General features: G+C 41.4%; 2 protein-coding genes across 3 annotated transcripts in view; both read right to left on the bottom strand.

The window, feature by feature from the left end:
* LOC117954027 (zinc finger protein with KRAB and SCAN domains 7-like) overlaps nucleotides 1-2,078 on the bottom strand; it is a 3,614-nt gene extending 1,536 nt beyond the window's left edge. Inside the window, exons 1-4 of the mRNA XM_034887479.1 lie at nucleotides 1,600-2,078; nucleotides 474-573; nucleotides 270-393; nucleotides 9-180 (exon numbers count right to left, since the gene is read on the bottom strand). Of these exons, the coding sequence (XP_034743370.1) occupies nucleotides 9-180; nucleotides 270-393; nucleotides 474-573; nucleotides 1,600-1,911 (708 nt within the window). The 5' untranslated portion in view covers nucleotides 1,912-2,078. The remainder of the gene's footprint in view (nucleotides 1-8; nucleotides 181-269; nucleotides 394-473; nucleotides 574-1,599) is intronic.
* A 6,662-nt stretch (nucleotides 2,079-8,740) lies between these two features.
* amotl2b (angiomotin like 2b) lies at nucleotides 8,741-16,419 on the bottom strand. Of its 2 annotated transcripts, none has more exons than XM_034887227.1 (10): nucleotides 16,199-16,419; nucleotides 14,858-15,626; nucleotides 14,184-14,343; nucleotides 12,758-12,902; nucleotides 12,552-12,641; nucleotides 11,605-11,900; nucleotides 11,315-11,490; nucleotides 10,904-11,202; nucleotides 10,568-10,699; nucleotides 8,741-10,084 (listed from the first exon to the last, which is right to left on the bottom strand). In XM_034887227.1, the coding sequence occupies exons 2-10, from the start codon at nucleotides 15,538-15,540 to the stop codon at nucleotides 10,002-10,004; spliced, it is 2,064 nt and encodes a 687-aa protein (XP_034743118.1). In that variant the 5' UTR covers nucleotides 15,541-15,626; nucleotides 16,199-16,419; the 3' UTR covers nucleotides 8,741-10,001. The 2 variants fall into 2 exon arrangements, with proteins under 2 accessions (XP_034743118.1, XP_034743120.1); XM_034887229.1 differs by having other exon boundaries at nucleotides 10,904-11,154.
* Nucleotides 16,420-18,597: the final 2,178 nt, after the last annotated feature.

Genomic DNA, 18,597 nt, shown 5'->3' with positions numbered 1-18,597 from the left:
CTTTTCCATTGGTTGCTGTAGTCACACTGAAGGCACTGTTGGTTCAAGATGATGAGCACCCCATGGGTGACCTTCTCCGTCCTTACTTTAGAACCACATGACGGGCAATTCTGGCTGAACATCTTGAGGAGACGTTTTTCATTAATAACATATTTCCCTTTCCTCTGCAGAAGTGATGCTCTAAAAATCAAAGGAAATAGAATCTTAAATGTAACCCAACCCGATGTAAAACAAAGTAGTCAAGTGAGCAGAATGTTAAGAAAACATACTTTTCTTTCATTAAATCAAAATTTGTATCTTTTGGCTGCATTTGGCGATATACGGATATAAAAAACCCATCTGAAGAATCAGCTGAGGATGAGACACCTCTTGGGACTGGGCTTCCTTCAGAAGCTGCAAATAAAGTTTAAAGTGTCAGAAAATCCTTCGCTTTACTTCATTTTTAAAAACACTTATTTTATTTTATTTTTTACCCATTGAAGTCAGTCTTGACTCTTCAGAAAAGGAAGTTGGGCCATCGCATGTTTTGAGTTGATCGCGCTGATAAGCAACTTCTGTGGTTTCCTCAGGCTCCTACACAAAGCAACAAGCAATAAAAGCTTGTAGTTGTAGCCAAAATGTGTTTGGTCGATGTTACAGTACCACATGTTTTGATTTGACATTCAAATGTTTAAGAGCTTTGCACACAATGTCGATACTTACCAAGTGGACGGCAAATGACTACATTTGCATGTAAATGTGGACAGTGGGATAACACAGTTTCACTATAGTACTATGTTACTGTGTTACTATGTTACTTCTGACGCAACATGTAAGAACACCAAAGGTGGCTTAGCATTACTAGTCAGTTTGTTGAGGAAAAGATGTGGATCTGCACCTATTTCATATTGAGTGTGTAAAAAGAGAGGACATTGCATTTCTGTTGCTAATGTGTAGTGTGTTTCCATGGGCAGCCCCCTCACACTGACATCTCTCCATTTAGTGCATGTATAGACACTGAGCATGTGTGTGTATTTCAAGCCTGTGTGCAATGTGTATAATAACAACATTATAAATTGTAATTTCCCCTTGCGGGATTAATAAAGTATACATTGTTATTATTATCATTACTGTGTTATATTATGCTTGTTTAAGTAGTGCAGGACATCCTACTGTACTTTTACTACCTACTGGAGCACTCCTTGACATGAAAATACTTACAGTATAAAAACTTGTACATCTCTCTCACATGAGTTTTTATATTAGAAAGGGAAAAAATAAACATATTACTTGACAATAGAATTAACTATCTTAACTTGATTTGATAAACAAGTAAACACCAAACGTTACTTGTCTATCTGGGGGAAATAGGACGATTCTTGTGCATTTACTGTAACTTACTGTTACTTGGCAATTAAATGCATCACGTTACTCTTAACGTGACCACCCAAACATGTTGGTGCTAGCCTCAACGTGAGGATTAACTTCATTCACTTGGTTTGGGCATCATGTACAAACAACCCAGGGTGTAGGCTGATAACGTTACGCAGGGTGCAGCAGCATTGGGTGATGATGTGATGATAGACCCTATAATTGCTGCTATTAGAGCAGAGGACTCACCACACGTGTTGAGCTCTGCAGAGTTGTCTCAGGTTCCTCTGACTCGAGACACAGTGAGGGGACAGCAATGGGATTTAACGTTAGCTGGTCCCTGCCAGTAAAACCTGAATGGCTCGGTGACATGTTGTTAAAACAGTCATCTGTAAAGTGTTCGCTACAAATTCTAATGTCTGTCCAGGACGCTTCTTTAAACCGCTGCATGTTGACTGTAGCGAGAAACTGAACCCACTCCAGTCTCCTCTCTGGGTCCTCCGGTAACTTGAACCGTTGCGCACTGCGTCGGCCCGAATCACATCCGACGACGGAGCACATCTTGAATTAAAGTTCAACGTTACAGCTGTTACCGTTGTCAGACCGTGTTTTGTAATGCTCATTAAGAATACGGACGGGCTAACTATCTACCAACCTCAACAATAGCGCTAAGCTAATTTAGCTAACCGTTGTTGTGGCGACTGAATGGGCGGGATTTCACGGATAGGTACGCACGGTTTGTTGTCAGGCGTACCCCAGCTCAAGGCTAGTGAAGGGGATAGACTAGACATTTGAAAGCATCAAACATGCATTTTAGATGAATGAAGTTATTATTAAAGTTATTGTGAACAAGATATTAATTACATCAACAGACACAGCAATGCATATGAATTATGTGGTAGTGACTGATTAGGAAATATGATTAATAAACGAGGGTAACGAATAGTTTTACCGTTTTAAAAACATTTTTAAACAGAATAAGTGCAGATGTGGAAAGTATCCAGCAGATGGCGATTTTCAGCTTTTAAATCTTTTGGCGGCAGTAATTGACTTGTAAATATGAGAAGTGCTTCTCATTTTTCAAAATCATTTGATAGTCAAACACGTGGGTAACTGAAGGGATTTCTTCAGTGTGTGCTTTCACAAAGATAGCTTTTATATTACCTTATGAATCATTGTGCATACGTGAAAGGTTTTAACACTATAACCTTTATTCACAGTAGGCCCAATCAGAGAAGTCCCAAAGATTAAGATCTCAATTGCAATAATTCCTACACACTGAACAATAATGTGAATTACATTATGAATACATATTGCAAAACAGAACATTAAATAAAACTTGAAATGTAAATAACCAAAATTAGTAGGTCTATCTCTCATTACTCAGTTAAGACAAAAAAAATAAATCAAAGCATGTCTCTAAAAGAGTAGCTTGTTGTGGATTCCAAAAGCACTTTATACATTGTTCGATGTTATAACTAACACAAGTATTTTTATTAGAATAATGCAGTAAGCAAATTTCCCAGTGTCTTAGTTGAGCTGCAATTTGACTCACCTGGCTATCACCTAACTACAGAAGTAGTTTAAATCTACAATTTCCCCCCTCAGTTCCCTAGTCATACATTCCCAGAACATGACCTGCGCACCAATGTGTGTGTGTGTGCGTGCATTTGCAAAGCAGTTAACAAATAACCCCGCCAAGTCATAGGACACATGTTTTCCAGGAGGTTGAGCACATATTACAGTTTGTGTCTCAGAGGATCTATGAGTGTAAATAATAAAAGATTCTTTGAATTCTTGAAGTCTTTTAACTATTAAATGTATGCAGGGGTGTTTGACTTCAGGAGTCCGAAACATGCCCATTTATTGACACATGTCCAGTAAGTAATGCAGGCTAAGTTTCATAAAAGATGCAGATGATTTTCAACAAATAAACAATTTAAGAATACTAAAATGTATAACCTTTAGGACACCGGAAAAAAATCATAAAAGTTGACATCCTGACCTGGCATGACACATTATAATACGTACTTTTCACCGAAGCCCACATGAGGGCCGTGTGGGTGAAATATGTGCTCCGGGTCGTGTCTGTGGTTTTAACAGATGGCCCCTGAACAAACAGGAGAGCCAATCACAGCTGCAGCCTTAGCAGGTGTTGACAAGTTACTCTCCTGTGTCCCTTTGGGCATGTATCACCAATGTCCAAAAACATGCTATGCCTTTACGACAACAGAAAGAAAGGGTAGGGCTTTGTGGATTTACTTGTGTTTGTGTATGTTTGTATGGTGATATGGATCCCCCTGGGTCTGAAAAAAAGTTTAAAGTTACTTGCTTTTCCACTGGGTGTTTGGGGGACATCTACTTCCTGTTTATCTGACAAGTTATTCCATGTGTCCATTAATCAGAGCTACATATATCTGCCCTGAGGAGGCCAGTCGCTCAATATCTTATCACACTTACTCAACATTCATTTACATCATGTTTGGATGTGTGTACAAGCTTGTGATAAGTATACAGCGCTATTATTTAATCCACATAAATATGAATTGTAGTTTTCTTTCTTAATGAGTTTTGGCCAGAAAGATAATTAGTTACCATACCATTGTGAGTCAGGGACAATCTGCATTCCAAAAACTTCTCTCTTATTTTGATATCATCACTCACCATCAGCATATTTTCTAAAAGTGCTGGAACTTCAAAGGCTAATGTTTAATAGGAATGTGCTGTTAAACTGTAAACATTAGGAGGGCGCAATAAACCCGTCAGTGCACACAAACACCCAGTGTGAGAAGATCATTTCCACGGTTTACACAGCAACAAACCCATTCCTTTCATGACGGCCGCAGTCAACATCAGGTTCCCATGTGACAGAGCAAAAGAACGAAGGGAAAACTGTTCCAAGAAGTAGATTAAATGTAATTTTCTTAAAAAAACAGCAGGAATTTGACCTGTGACTCCCATTTACATTGTATCCTCCTCCATCACATCAACTCTGGGAAAGAGAGAGAGCTGCAGTCGAAACATGTCATTCACAGAGGAATGTTGGCGAGTCTTCACAATGTTGTCAGTCAGTATGCCAGATAAGAGCTCTCAGTTCCTAAATAAGATTGATGGCACCTCACATACCACCAGTTCCTGCTCTGTGTTTTCCCATACAAGCTTCTCTGTCAAAAGCATCCACACTATCTCATCATTCATATCCTCTCTGCCCAAGTCCAGACTTGCATCCAATTATCAAACCACACTACATACAGCAGGATACAATCAACCTTTGCTTGCTCAGGTGTGAATACAAAATCAAGGCAAATGTTTCAAAGCTGGCACAGCACATACACAGTAATGGATGACTTAAAAAGAGTGTGTGATGGCTCCTCGATACCACTCAGTTATCCTAAATTAGGAGCCTTCAGAACAGCTCTGAAATGTGACAGTACAGTATATCCAACAGAGCGCTCGCACACCTTAAAGTCCTATTGGCTGGTGTTTAGTACTGAAAAGAACTGGAAAAACAGCACATTGCCAGTCACTCACATAACCCAAACTTTACAGGCCAAATCGCTAAATAAATAAAGTGAGTTCATAATAAAGTGAGTTTAAAGTAGAGACCACTAGAGATCACAACAGCTGGGACGATGTTTTGGCCCAAGAGTGTGGGAAGCCAATCCCTAATATCTACCCCTGTCCCTCCAGCACCCTTGCTCGGGCCCCACCCATTTTAGAACTCAACCTTCATTTTGATCTCAATTACACATCTGTATAGTGATAGCATGTTGCACGCTTGTGACACTATTGTGGTGACAAAATCTATTTGCAGACACACAGACAAAACACCTAGTAGCACACACACATACAAGGTGAAAACAATACCAGCGTTGCTGTCTGTTTTATTATGTGAATACAGTAGAAAAGTACACATCACACTTGCCTGACAGCTCCCTTGCCGACAACATTTCAACCCAATACAGTTCTTCGTCTGAGGATGAGTTGTGTTGAAACTTCACTAATAAACTCAAATTCCAGCAGGCAGGTACTAAACTATTGCATTCTTGGGATGTTTTGATACTCAACTTCAATCTCAATGAGCTTTTGTGGATGAGCACACGGCTACTCTAGTCCACGTTTTATTATGTCTCAACCAGAGTAACAGGAAGAAATTGTGATGTTGAACTAACAGAGACATTTAATGTCTCATTTCCTCACTCTACATGGAGATGAGAGCACATGACTCACGACTTATTGCTCCACTCAGCTCTGCATTTATAAACCAAAATGTGTGAAATCTTTTCTACCGCAGCCATATTTTATATTTCACACACATGTTGCGGCGTGCAATGAATCCATCTACGGCTTCCCTTTTTGTTGCAGCGTTCAACACCTCTCCATTTATGTCACTGCAGACCTCTTTTTTAAATGTGGACATTGATGAGATGGTTACTTTATTTGACTCTACGTGCACAGAAATCCTTGACTCAATAGCACCGTTCATGCACAAGAGCTCTGGCTCAAATGGGGAGCCATGGCACAATGTCACTACTCGTGCTCTCAGAAGGGAATGTCGCCGTGCTGAGAGAAAGTGGAAAAAAGACAAACCCCATGTGTCTCTGGGGATTTTAAGAGACTGTTTGTCTAACTACCAGGTCGCTGTTAAAGCTGCAAAGACTCAGTTTATGTCAAACCTTGTGCAAAACAACTGTCACAAAGCTCATGTCCTTTTTAATGTCCTTAATAGGATAATCAATCCCGCTGAACATACTGGTATTATTCCTAGTGCCCTTCTCTGTGACAGATTTTTTCACTGATAAGGTGTCCAGAATCTGGGCTTTAACCCTTTGTGCTGTGCCAGATCCCAGTATAATACCTTTCTGTTCAGCTGTTTTTGAAGATTTTAGGCCAATATCTTTTTCTGAATTGGCAAAAACGGTCCATAGTTTGAAACCCTCCGTCTGCTCATTGGACAGCCTTCCTGCCAAGCTTTTTAAAGATGTTTTTGACTCTGTTGGGCCTTGTATTTTAAATTTGACAAATTTGTCTCTTACAACTGGGTGTGTTCCAGCTGCTTTTAAAAAGGCCGTTGTACAACCCCTCCTGAAAAAGTACAATCTGGACCCTTCTGTTTTGTCCAACTACAGGCCAGTTTCTAAGTTACCTTTTTTATCCAAAGTTCTAGAAAAAGTGGTATACGCCCAACTTCAGTTACACCTAAACTCGAACAACATCTTTGAAAAATTCCAGTCTGGTTTTAGATCTTGTCAGAGTACAGAAACCGCTCTTTTAAAAGTTTTTAATTATCTTTTTTTAATTTCTGATTCTGGTAGCTCTGCTGTTTTAGTGCTTTTAGATTTGACTGCAGCGTTCGATACGGTTGAACACAAGATTTTATTGACAAGACTCGAGTCCTGTGCAGGCATTAAGGGCACAGCTCTGAAGTGGTTTCAGTCATATCTGACAGACAGGTCTTTTTCTGTAAACCTTGGGCCTTTTTACTCAAATAAAGCCCCAATTGACAGCGGAGTGCCTCAAGGCTCAATTTTAGGCCCAGTCTTGTTCTCGCTGTATATGCTTATAGATATTATAGATTATAGAGATTTACCTACCTTTGAATTCTAAAACAAACTCAGTTGAAGCTCTGAGTAAATGCCTACATGACGTAAAAGACTGGATGTCATTGAATTTTTTGAACTTAAATGATAAAAAAACTGAAGTTGTAATTTTTGGGAAGCCCGATGTCTCTGGTTTTAACAATGCTCTTGGTCCTATGTTCTCAAATTGCTGCCCACTTGTAAAAACTCTTGGTGTTTTTATTGACAGTTCTTTTAAACTCGATAAACAAATCAGTTCAGTGGTAAAAACAAGCTTTTTTCAGCTCAGACTTCTTGGGAAGGTCAAGCCTTACCTGCCCCATAGCCAACTGGAAACAGTTGTGCATGCCTTGATTACAAATCGCCTGGACTACTGTAACTCACTGTACTATGGCCTTGCGCAGTCTTCACTTTGCCGATTACAGCTAGTCCAAAATGCGGCTGCACGCCTGCTGACAGGAAAAAGGCGCTAAGACCACATTACTCCTGCACTGTCGTCTCTCCACTGGCTGCCTGTTGTTTTTAGAATCCATTTTAAGATCTTATTGTTTGTTTTTAAATCTCTTAATGGGCTGGCACCATCATGGTTTTGCACGCTCCAGTCAGAGCACTCAGGTCCGCTGACCAGTTGCTTTTAGACTGTCCCAGAACTAGACTGAAAACCAGAGGGGACAGAGCTTTCTCGGTGGCAGGTCCTAAGCTCTGGAACTCTCTCCCTCTGAACATTAGAGCAGCTTCCTCTGTTGAGAGTTTTAAATCACTTTTAAAAACTCATCTTTTCGCACTGGCTTTTAACACAAGCTGAGCTGTGACATTTTGTTGTTGTATTGATTTGAGCAAAGCTTTTATCTTTTGTATTTTTGTTGTTTCTGGCATATTCTGCTTATATGGGTTTTCCGGATATTTGTTATGCCCTTTTATTATGTTGTTATCAATAATTGTACAGCACTTTGGGGTGGTAGTGACTGTTTGTAAATGTGCTATATAAATAAACTTTGAACTTGACTTTGACCTTGCATGCAGTAGAACATCTGGTGAAACATGGGAGTGTGAAATGATGACACCATAATGTTCATTGTCCTGCCGCATTGTGAAGTCTCATTGTCAAACTGTTATACGTATACGGCCCAAAACTGGTACACGGTGATGACTGTGGCTCTGTTGTGTGTGTGTGTGTGTGTGTGTGTGTGTTTGTGTGTGTGGGGGGGAAGTGTTAGAGAGTTCCATCCTGAAACGGACACCACATAACAGTGCTCTCCATTCTCTCATCTATACTGTATATCGTATGGCATGTCCTGAAATAGTTGGTGAACACCTCTGGGTGTGAGTTAAATTGGAGACAATAAAAGCATTTAGGAATGCATGCAAGCAAAGGTGGATGGAGGGCACATAGGAATTTCACAAGGCGTTAGCAGCTAATCTGGGTGAAACCTGTCTTTGTCACTTATAGGGTTACGTGTCCTTATGTGAATGTGATCTATGTCAAGCATGCTCTTCATGGCAAGAAGAGGACAAGAGAGCAGGCCACCCGAGAAAGTTGAACCCAAAAGAATGCAGCTATGGTATTCATTAATGAAGAGCACTTCTCTGTGGTGGAAAGAGACGACAGCAATGAGAATGTAGGGTGACAATGAGAAAGACAGGAGGGCCTAAAAACCGGAAGACAACATTCACCAGAAAAACTATGAGTTGTTTTTTTTTTACAACAAGTATGAGCAATTTTGAGATAATCTTTATGTCAGCAAATAAATAATAGGTAGATATTTTTGCCAAGAACAAAATTAAACTGTTCACAAGTCACTGAGACTGTCAATGTATATTAGAATATTTTATTGCTTTATGAAATGTTGCATGAATTCAACTGTAATAACCTTCATATTGTTTTGAAGTTCACAGAAATGTCTGTTTAAATTCAACACTTGGTTGGTTGTGTACAGCTTGACATGACCGTGATTGTCGTCACATAACTTACAACAAACATACATAAAACTCTTTGGCATCCTGTTCAAAGCAATCTAAAATAACAATACAAACATCTGTATAAAATATATAATAATAATAATAATAATAATAATTAACCTGTTTGTTAGTTCAAAGCTCACAGTAAACAAAAAAACCAACATGGTGTAGTTTTCAACTTTTCTCCCACAATGGTGACCAAACCAGCAGAATCACCGCGTGGGGAAACGCACTCACACCCTGTTATCACACATGCAAACATACTTTGAGAACGAAAGTCATCAGAAGAAACATATGATGAAATCAACACCATGATGCGACACCCTTCCAAAATCACAAACAACACCATGACTGTGTCAGTTTTTCTTTTATATATTATGCATTTGACTGTTCACACCCTGCTGAGCCTTTGTAGAACCAGCTACTCGGGCGTCTGCAGCATGGACAGCGAGAGCATCTAAATCAGCAGTGTTTCATGTGTTATAAGCTTAAATTATTGAACAAAGAGAAATAATTTGATAAGAAGAGATAAGATCCACTTGATGGGAAATAAGTTACTCAAATTGACATGTTCTGTTGGAGAGAATGGGGACTGGAGGTCACATAGATAACCCTTTATTGAATATTTATCTAGAAGAGCATGAGTCTGAAGTCGTTATATAAGGGAATGTGGAAACCAGATAAGATAAATATGTAGCTTCCTAGTTCACTGGATTTGGAGAGGAGAAAAACAGGTGGGTAATGAAAAGGGGGAAAAAAGCAGCAATTTTTTATATATATAATTTTATAAATATTTGGCATACACACTCTGAGAACATGTTGCCCAATTACAATCCACAATACTGTCCGAGTACCTCAGAAGATTAATCTTTTATCTCCCAGCCGGGCAGACTGCCTGCAGCTGTCCAGTTTAGTGAGAGGGAGTGAGTCGGAGCACAGCTCTGTCTTTTAAAATGTGAAAACAGTCCTTTTTTTTGTGCGTTGGCCTCTTTCCACGACATTCTTGCATCCAATATTTAATCCACTCTCTATTCAAAGACTTGCACTCTTCACAGATTCCTAGAATTGCCCTCCCCACCCCCCCACCCCATTCAAAATCAACCTCTCAGTTCTTTAAATGAAGATTTCCACTGCTTCTGACTCCAGCTCATTCAGGCCTTGGAAGGGGTTTAATAGCAACTTCTTAGGCGCCTTGTCTGAAAAAAAGAAAGAATGAATAGTTATATAAATGCTGTAAGGGTAAAACAGTGGAAAAGTGTCCCAGATACAGCTCAGCTATCAACAATTAAAGGTTAACAGAGATTTTCCACACTCAAACAGACCACTCTGGTAAATATGCTCAGTCAATAGATCCACATTATGTCCTAACCATGCACATTCCTCAAAGCCCACATTATGAACCATGACCTGGACAGATGGTATCTGATTGGCTGGTTAGGCAGCAGCATGGTTAATCAATCAGAACATCCATGAAGCCGAGGTCTAAAACTCATTTCATGAAGAGTATACTTAAAGGCTGTATTTATGTGTTTTGTGTAGTAGGGTCTGAGATTGTAAAAGGCTTATTTATTTTTGAGTGCAAATCGTTTATTATTCAAGTTTTATACTGAGGGCGTTATCGGATGGATTGTTGGCCCTCGTAAACAAACACGCTCATGCATATTTGATAGATCACTCACCACTGTTGAGCTTAGTTGTGCTGGCAGCCTCTTTGGCTTTTGTTCCCGCCACCTGCCGTTCTAGCGTTGCAGGTCGAGACTGAGCAGAGAACTGATGGCTTGGCAAAGTCTGATCATCTGAAACACTCTTACCTACAAGACAACAGGAACTGTCAGAAATGCTCCTAACCCATCGATTATGAAGATTGTAGTGACACTTTTAAGACCTTGGTCTAGATCAGAAGTACATTTGAATGGAACATACAGTGTGTGTGTGTGTAATGTAAGAAGTACTAGGCTGCTAAGCCTTAGTACCACCCAAATGAATTATTTAAAAGGCAACATTATGCTCCTTACCCCTACTACTTGTGTTGCTAATGGTGGTGCTGATGGAGGGGGTGGAGGAGGCGGGTCGGAGAGGTGCCCCCGCTGTATTCAGGAGGTTTGTGCGGGGACTTTGCTCGTCCTTCCGCCCTTGGTCCTGATGCAGCCGCTGGTTGAGGATCTTGATCACGGCGTCCTTTTCCAAAATCTGAGCGTAAAGAGCGCGGATCCTGTTCTCCATCTCCTGATTCCTGTAGTTGGCAACAGGCAGGTCGTCGTTGAAACTGTTGTTAGAGGAGTGGCAAGGCGAGTGGTTGATGATGGTGGTGTCTCTGCAAGGGAAAAGGTAATGTCCTGGGCTTAACTCAAATGAAAATAATACACATGGAAAAAGTTTATGTAGGATGTTCCTGCAAATGTCAAGCAAAAGCCAACAAGCTTTACCTCTGGGCAGCGGCAGTGGCGGCCACCTCCATTGCAAACTGCCTCATGGTGCTCTCTTCCAGGTACTTCTGCTCCCAGCGCACCATGTCGGCCTCGAGTGCCAGGATTCGCTCCTCGCGCTCAAGCAGGCGCTCTTGGAGGGAGCTCATGGTCACTCCTGGTGGCTGGGACTGCCTCTGAAATGGAGAGAGAGTGGATTTGAAACAGATGGCAAGAAATACTAAAACTACTTCAATGATGAAGTACAGAAGTCAAGCTTTTTGTTAGTTTTCTTAGGAGATGATATTTACCTGTTGGGCCCTCAAACTCCTCAGCTCCTGCTCTAGTCGTGTCCTCAGCCTTGTCTCCAGGCTCTCCCTCTTCTCACAGGTGGATTGTAGCTGAGCCAGCGCACTCTGAAGTCTCTCCACCTTCTCCACATAGGCCCTCTTCCTCCGCAACTCCTCCTCAAGCTGTCGACCTCGTCCACGAGCTGTGTCTAGGGCCTCCTCGAGTCGCTTTGCCCTCTGGCCCTGCTCCTCCGCCGTGGAACGCAATCGCTCCAGCTCCCGCTCCACGCGCTCCCGCTCAAAGTTTTGCTCCTCATCTGAAGTGAAAGAAAAGCCACGGTGGGCAGGTTAGTCACATGCTAGATAAATGTGGACATGATCTTAATAGTCCAAATCTGCCTAAAGTTCTTTCTTTAACACATCTGAGCGTAAATCCAAAATTTGTCCCCTGAGTCCAACAACAGTTTTAAGTACCAGAGTTGCTACATGGCGGCTAGTGCTCTTCATTTAGCCAAGCACTCCTGGAATGCTGAGAGGAGGAAGGAGGCGGAAGGGGGAGAAAGCTGCCCTATCCCTTTGACCCACATAGCACAACGCATTCCTCATCAAGGCCATACAAACACCACCACTCTGCTTGAGTCCAGTTCCTTAAACAGACAACATAAATCACACTAACAACAGGTGGTGGAACCTCATTTCTACCACTTCCACTGCTGCTCTGTGATTTAGAGCCTGCTCGTTTCCCTTTGCCAAGAGGTGCATGGATTAAATTCCCTATTATTAAGCCTTCTCGCCAAATAAGCTCAGGTTATGCAAGTGGAATTCCTGCATGCAGGATGGCCTCCTTAGCTACAAAAAGGGCCCCATGCTATGCTACGAAATGATCCAATAAAGCACGTTGATTACAAAAGGAGGATGTAACAGAGAGCCTGGGAGAGGAGTCCAGCCAAATAGAATGACATACTTACTTTGTTCAAGGAGTTTGGCCATGATGTGCTGGTTATGGTCAGCTGCTTCTACTTCTTTTGCAACATGTGTTCTGGCATTTTCCAAGTTTTCTGTAGCGCAACAAAGTATTGAATTAGACTACATTGTAAAATATGTCTTGCTCTGACATTATGGTAGATATGGTATTATGTGTGTGTGTGTGTGTGTGTGTGGCAGTTGTCCATACCTCTAAGGTCTCTGTTAAAATCCTGCAGCCTCCTGATCTCAGCCACTAGCCTCCTCCTCAGTGTCTGCTCCAGATTCTCCCTCTTACAGCTGCCCTGCATCAATGTCCCATATGCCTCGGAAATGCGCTGGATCTCCTGCTCCAACTGAAAAAGGGAAGAAAAGAAAGAACAGAGCAGAAGGTTGGGGGGGGGGAGGGTTGGAAGAAAAAAAGAAGGTGGAGAAGAGGTATTTTGGTTATATACTGTACATATATGCATTATATGGGTACATATGGAACTGTGTGTATACAGTACACTCTGTGTGTGTGTGTGTGTGTTTATGTGTGTGGTATAATTGTGAAAAGGAATTCAAGCCTGCACCACTCCCTGTGAGACTGATTTATATCTACATTCCTGTGGGCTGATAGCTCTAGTTCCAGGTGTGTGATCGCACAGGAGCGCGCACGTACACAACACACCGCAAAAGCACAAGTTAACATACACACACACACAGAGGTCTGGGAAGGCTGCCAGCGGAGGGAAGGTGTGCATGCCTGTTCCTGGGTTGTGGAAACGGCTAAGAAAGACCCACCATTATAGCAGTCACAGAGGCATGTTTACTCATGGCTGCGGCCTGACGGAGAAACTTTCCAACCCCGGCAATTATCATTCTTTAAGGCTGAGACAAGGCAATGGCCATGTGACATAACTCCAGCAGAGAGTGGAGTGGATTTTACAAAGATTGGCTAAGGTGTCAAATGTCTCTAAATCTGTTGTTCAACCATGCTAAACAAGAAAATGTGCTCATTTCAGGCCTGTTTGGTTTGAGAGTTGATCATAAGAGGAGAGAATGAGGATAAACAAACAAAACCTTTCACTTTTTACACAGCAGACCACCACCTGCCATAGACCCCCACCCCCATTACCCGAGTGTGTGGGTCACAACCCAATCGACTGCTGTCTGACAAGCCCTAGATTACGCTGAAAATCTATGGCCTCCCTAGAACTAAAACACACGCACTCTGGCCTCTACAAGGTCAGCTCCACAATGAAAGGAGTGTGTAAACACAGTAGCAGGCTGTGACCTCTGTTTGTGCATCAGTGGTATGGAAGGTAGCAGCTGGTAATCTCATCTGTCCCATCCAGATGAGGGAGTGGGCCTGGAGTTGGACGTTTTAGAGACAACTGTTGACTGGGGTTGGGTTTCATAGACAAGTGGCTTGAGATGGAGCATGATGTCTGGCTGTTCAGCAACTAAATAACTTTGGAATATTATTTCCCTCTGAAATTGATTTGCATTTGCTGTGACCACCCCTAATTTTGTGTTGTATTAAATGGGTAAGTAAAATCCCCCAAAATGAACTGTAAAGGTAGCTTAAGTATTTGTTCTCCTTCAACAAGACCTCTGAAAGCAGCAATGAAAATGAATTTTCTCTCTCTCCTTGCCTTCTGAATACGGCCAGTCTTCTCCCTGTGTGCTTCCAACTCTTGCCTCAGCCTCTCATTCTCCATCAGCAGCAGCTCCACCTGGTTAGGTTCCTCCAAGCCAACAGAAGGCAGGGTGCTGAATGTGCTGTAGCAGGGGACTTCAGCCGACTGGACATACCTGTTAGAGAGACATTGGTGAGTGAAAAACAAGTTCATATCTTAATTGCGCATCGGAATTTGTGGGCCGCCAGCTAAAGTTAAAGGTGTGTGAACTTTATTTTTTAGCAAGGCATCTGAAATATCACTCTACTCCTGTCTATTGGCGAGCAGACAAGATGACTCCAGTGGCTGTAAAGAATGTAAAAGCCTATATGAGGAACATACTTTTGTAAAAGCATCCAAGGCAACACAAGCATGTGAAACTATCCTGTTCCACTATGCCAGGCATTACAAACACCTACAGGGCTAGACTTGTTCTCTTTAGGGAGTTTTTCAAGAAGCAAATCGGTACACACGCTACGGTGTGACTCACATTGATAAGTATGTGTTTACGCATGTGAAACACAATGATAAGTCCGGGAAGATGATTGAAAGTCTGGCTCTAGTTAAAAAACCACACCATGGAATATGATGTAATGTTTAAAAACATGCACACGCAATAACACACATGATCTCTCAAGTTGTCTTTGTACCTGTGCTGCTGTGCCTGCATTGGCTCCTGGCCCTGATGAGGGATAAATCCTTGACCCTGGATGGGGGCTGAGTACTCTGGAGGTGGGCTGCGCTTGTCAAGGCTCTGCCTCGTGCTCTGGAGGACTTGTGGTGCATAGTAAGGAAGTTCAGGGTAGCTGTGAGAGGTGCTCCTGATGGCCTCTGCTTTAGCAGCCGCATCATTCCTCTCCAGAGATATCTGCATGCAATGCTCACTGAGGGACCGCACATGGCTGAGCTTCAGGTCCATCAGATCTGCCTCTTCGTGGAAGGCCCCCTCATGCAGGAGCATGTGAGAGGCCAGATACTGAGAGTGCACCTTGGCCTGCTCATAAGTTGGCAGCTCCTCCCCATGTAGCTGGTAGACTTGGTAGCCACTCTCTGAGTGGTGGTAGTCACCCTGGTGCTCCTGGCCCTGGGGTTCCTGCCTCGCAGAGAGCTGAGGGAACGAAGGGTCCTCCTGGGTGAGACTCTCCAGAGAGGATCGTGGGCTCCTGCCCATGTCGCCTCCACTGCTGGGTCCACTGTTGCTTCCACTGCCTCCACGCAGGGCCTGCTGCTGGATGGCTAATAAGGTGCGGGTGTCTGTGGGGTTACCATAGCGCAGCTGCTCTTGGATAAGCCGGTGCAGGACCGTGCCAGACGGCTCTTCAGTGGACGACATAATGCTTTGTGTACTTTGTTATCTTCTCAAAAGACCTCTTGAGCTCTTTCTTATTTTGAAAATATTCAAATAATTCAGCTATTAACCTGGAACAGAGAAGAATGAGAAAATAAAAGGTACAATCAGTTAAACATAATTAACAGGAAACAACTAGGTATAGTCTATCCACACAAGTCGCATACAAAATAAAGGTTGTGTTTTAGGCATGTAGGCCTTTGCAGTAACAACAACAATGCAACGTGCACTTGCTTCAATGACTTGAATGTGATGTGAACATATCTCCTTTTGGACAATGATCAAAGTTTGAGCTCGAGTATAACATGACAATAGTGCAGCCTTGTGTCTACTTCCCCAACAGCGACAATACAGAGATGTGGAGACATTTTCCACAGTAGGCAAAAAAAAAAAAACTGCATGCGCCAAAAATTCCAATCTCACGGGGGAGCAAAAGCGCACAAAACCGCATTATAAACTTCATCTTTAGTCTTATAGCACAACTGTCGTCATAAAACACAGTAAATGGCTTTTAACTCCATTAAAAAAAAAACATTACATTCCCAGAAATCTGAACCAGAAGTAACGATGAAGCTACTTTATACATGTTTGTGCGCATTTCTTTCTGTTTTGACAAAGGCAGAAAAAGAGACGCTCTTCTTACCAGCTCACGCTCTCATCATAACGAAATGGTGTTCTTGATCTCGAAGTAAACACATTCAGAGTTATTCCACTATTTCCATGAGGTTTTTTATCGAGTCAAACTTGTCTCATGTTCCTCCCCCAGACGGGCAGCCGCGGTCCTTTCTCGCTGTGAAATGACTGTGGAGAGAGCAGGCGGCGATAATAAGTAACCGAGGAGGGACTGAGGTCGGAATGCCAGGAATGTAAAACGCGAGGTCCCTCTGGGATCAAAAGCGTAAAACCACGCAGGAGGGGGGAGGAGGGAGGCTGCATGTGCGCTTTAGCTTCAATGAGAAGTTAGAAAGAAGTTTAGGATAGTCTATTAGCATTCTAGCTTTAAGAATAAATGCAATAATGCTCAGTAAAAGGCACTAGGCTACCTGACTTTTTGTGTTTCTCTGATATGAACTCATTTAGTGGTGGAGAAGAAGTATCCGGATCATTTATTTAAGTACAAGGTGGAACATCACACCGTAAAAAGTCAAATTTCTGCATTGAAATTGTAATAAAGTAGGCTCAGTAGCCTACAAGTAAAAAATAAAGTGTCCTCAATAAGCAAAATGGACCCTATCAAAGCCAAATGTTTATAGCTTTACATACATCTATTCATGAATGAAATGAAATTGTAATTGCTAAAATAATCCATTACAAGTGACCATTCTTTATAAACTGCCTGTTTTACATGTAGAATCTTAATCTTAAAAAGTAGGCTACTTAAGTATTAAATGAACATATAGTAGTAAATCACAACTCAAATTTTTATTTTATTATATGAATTATATAATGATATGCATACTTTAATGTTATAGTTGGTCTAGACGGAGCAGATTTTCTGCACATTGTTGGTTGTTTAATTGATAACAACGCTTCATATTTTTTAAACTGTACATGTTATGTAAAATCTAAAAGTAGGAACTGATAGGTTTAGTGTAGTACAGTAAGGTCAAAATTATTATATTTCTCTTTGAAAAATAGAAGTAGTAGTAGTAGTAGTGGTAGCAGTAGTAGTAGTAGTAGAAGTAGTAGAATAAAATGGATATACTTAAGTATACTCAAAGTTGTACTTGAGTAAATGTACTTCCTTAGTGTTTCTCTAATATCTATCTAATATGTTGTTTGGGTCTTCTGTGTGACAGCTAGATAGATAGCTAGATAGATAGCTAGATATATAGATAGATAGCTAGATAAATAGATAGCTAGATAGATATATAGATATATAGATAGATAGATAGATAGATAGATAGATAGATAGATAGATAGATAGATAGATAGATAGATAGATATATAGATAGATAGATAGATAGATAGAAAGATAGATAGATAGATAGATAGATAGATATATAGATAGATTTTTTATTGATACCAAAAAAATGGGAAATTCAGCAGCAAAATGCGCACAGAACACACATACATAATATACATGAAACAACAGGATAACAGTATAAGAACAAATAATTGAAAATGTACACAAGTTTAGGATAAAAATGAATAAATATATAAAAATGTACTACCGAGACAGAGAAGAGAGAGTTGTGTGTCACTGTGTGGTGTGTGTCAGCTGTCCACTGGAATCTGAGGTCTGCTTGCCCCATTACTACAAACAAAGTGTCTCTTTGTACCCAACATCACACTATGTGCTGCAGAGCAGGGCCCGTAGAATGCCACACATGGGCACAAATCCCAAACATGCAGGGGTTGTTCTCCTGCTGAGACACTAAGAATCACATGTACGGATGGATGGTTGGACAGTCAGGAGGACAGTTAACCCTCCCCCTGTCACATATAAAGTCATTTACAGTAAAAGGTCACACAGTTCAATGTCTGTCTGCATCTTCTCTAGATGAGAGACATCAACACGGAGAAACATTATTTTTTCTTTGAGATTTAGAAATCCAGCCTCAAGGGAGAAAACAAATGTTTGTGACACTTTATTTTTGTACGAGCCAAAAGACAAGACTGAACTATATGTTACCCACTTGAACGAAACTGCTATGTCGAGGACTTTAGGGACTTTTACCATAGGCTTTTCAAATAACAGAGATTTTAGTGATAACATTGTAATCATGTATTTGGGCAGGGGAGGGAAAGAAAGAAATAAACAAAGAGGGAGGGTTAGAGATGTTATCCTGCGTTAGCACAATCAAGATTTTCCCTTCAGAAGCCTGCAGCAGACGAAATGCATGCAAACTGAATCGGGATAGAAACGGGTGCAATCAAAGCACAACGGTGATTGATTGTTGTACAGTATGTAGCCTCATGGCCTCAGGATGATTATCGCATTGAACCAAAAAATCTATACACCCAATGAGTTGCTATTAAACTGACAATGGTATGTGTCCACATCATCTCTCTGGCTCTTTCCTCCTTAATTTAACACAC

The sequence above is a fragment of the Etheostoma cragini genome, chromosome 12 (genome assembly GCF_013103735.1).
Source record: "Etheostoma cragini isolate CJK2018 chromosome 12, CSU_Ecrag_1.0, whole genome shotgun sequence".
NCBI lineage: Eukaryota > Metazoa > Chordata > Actinopteri > Perciformes > Percidae > Etheostoma > Etheostoma cragini.
This window is presented reverse-complemented; position numbering and strand designations above follow the sequence as displayed.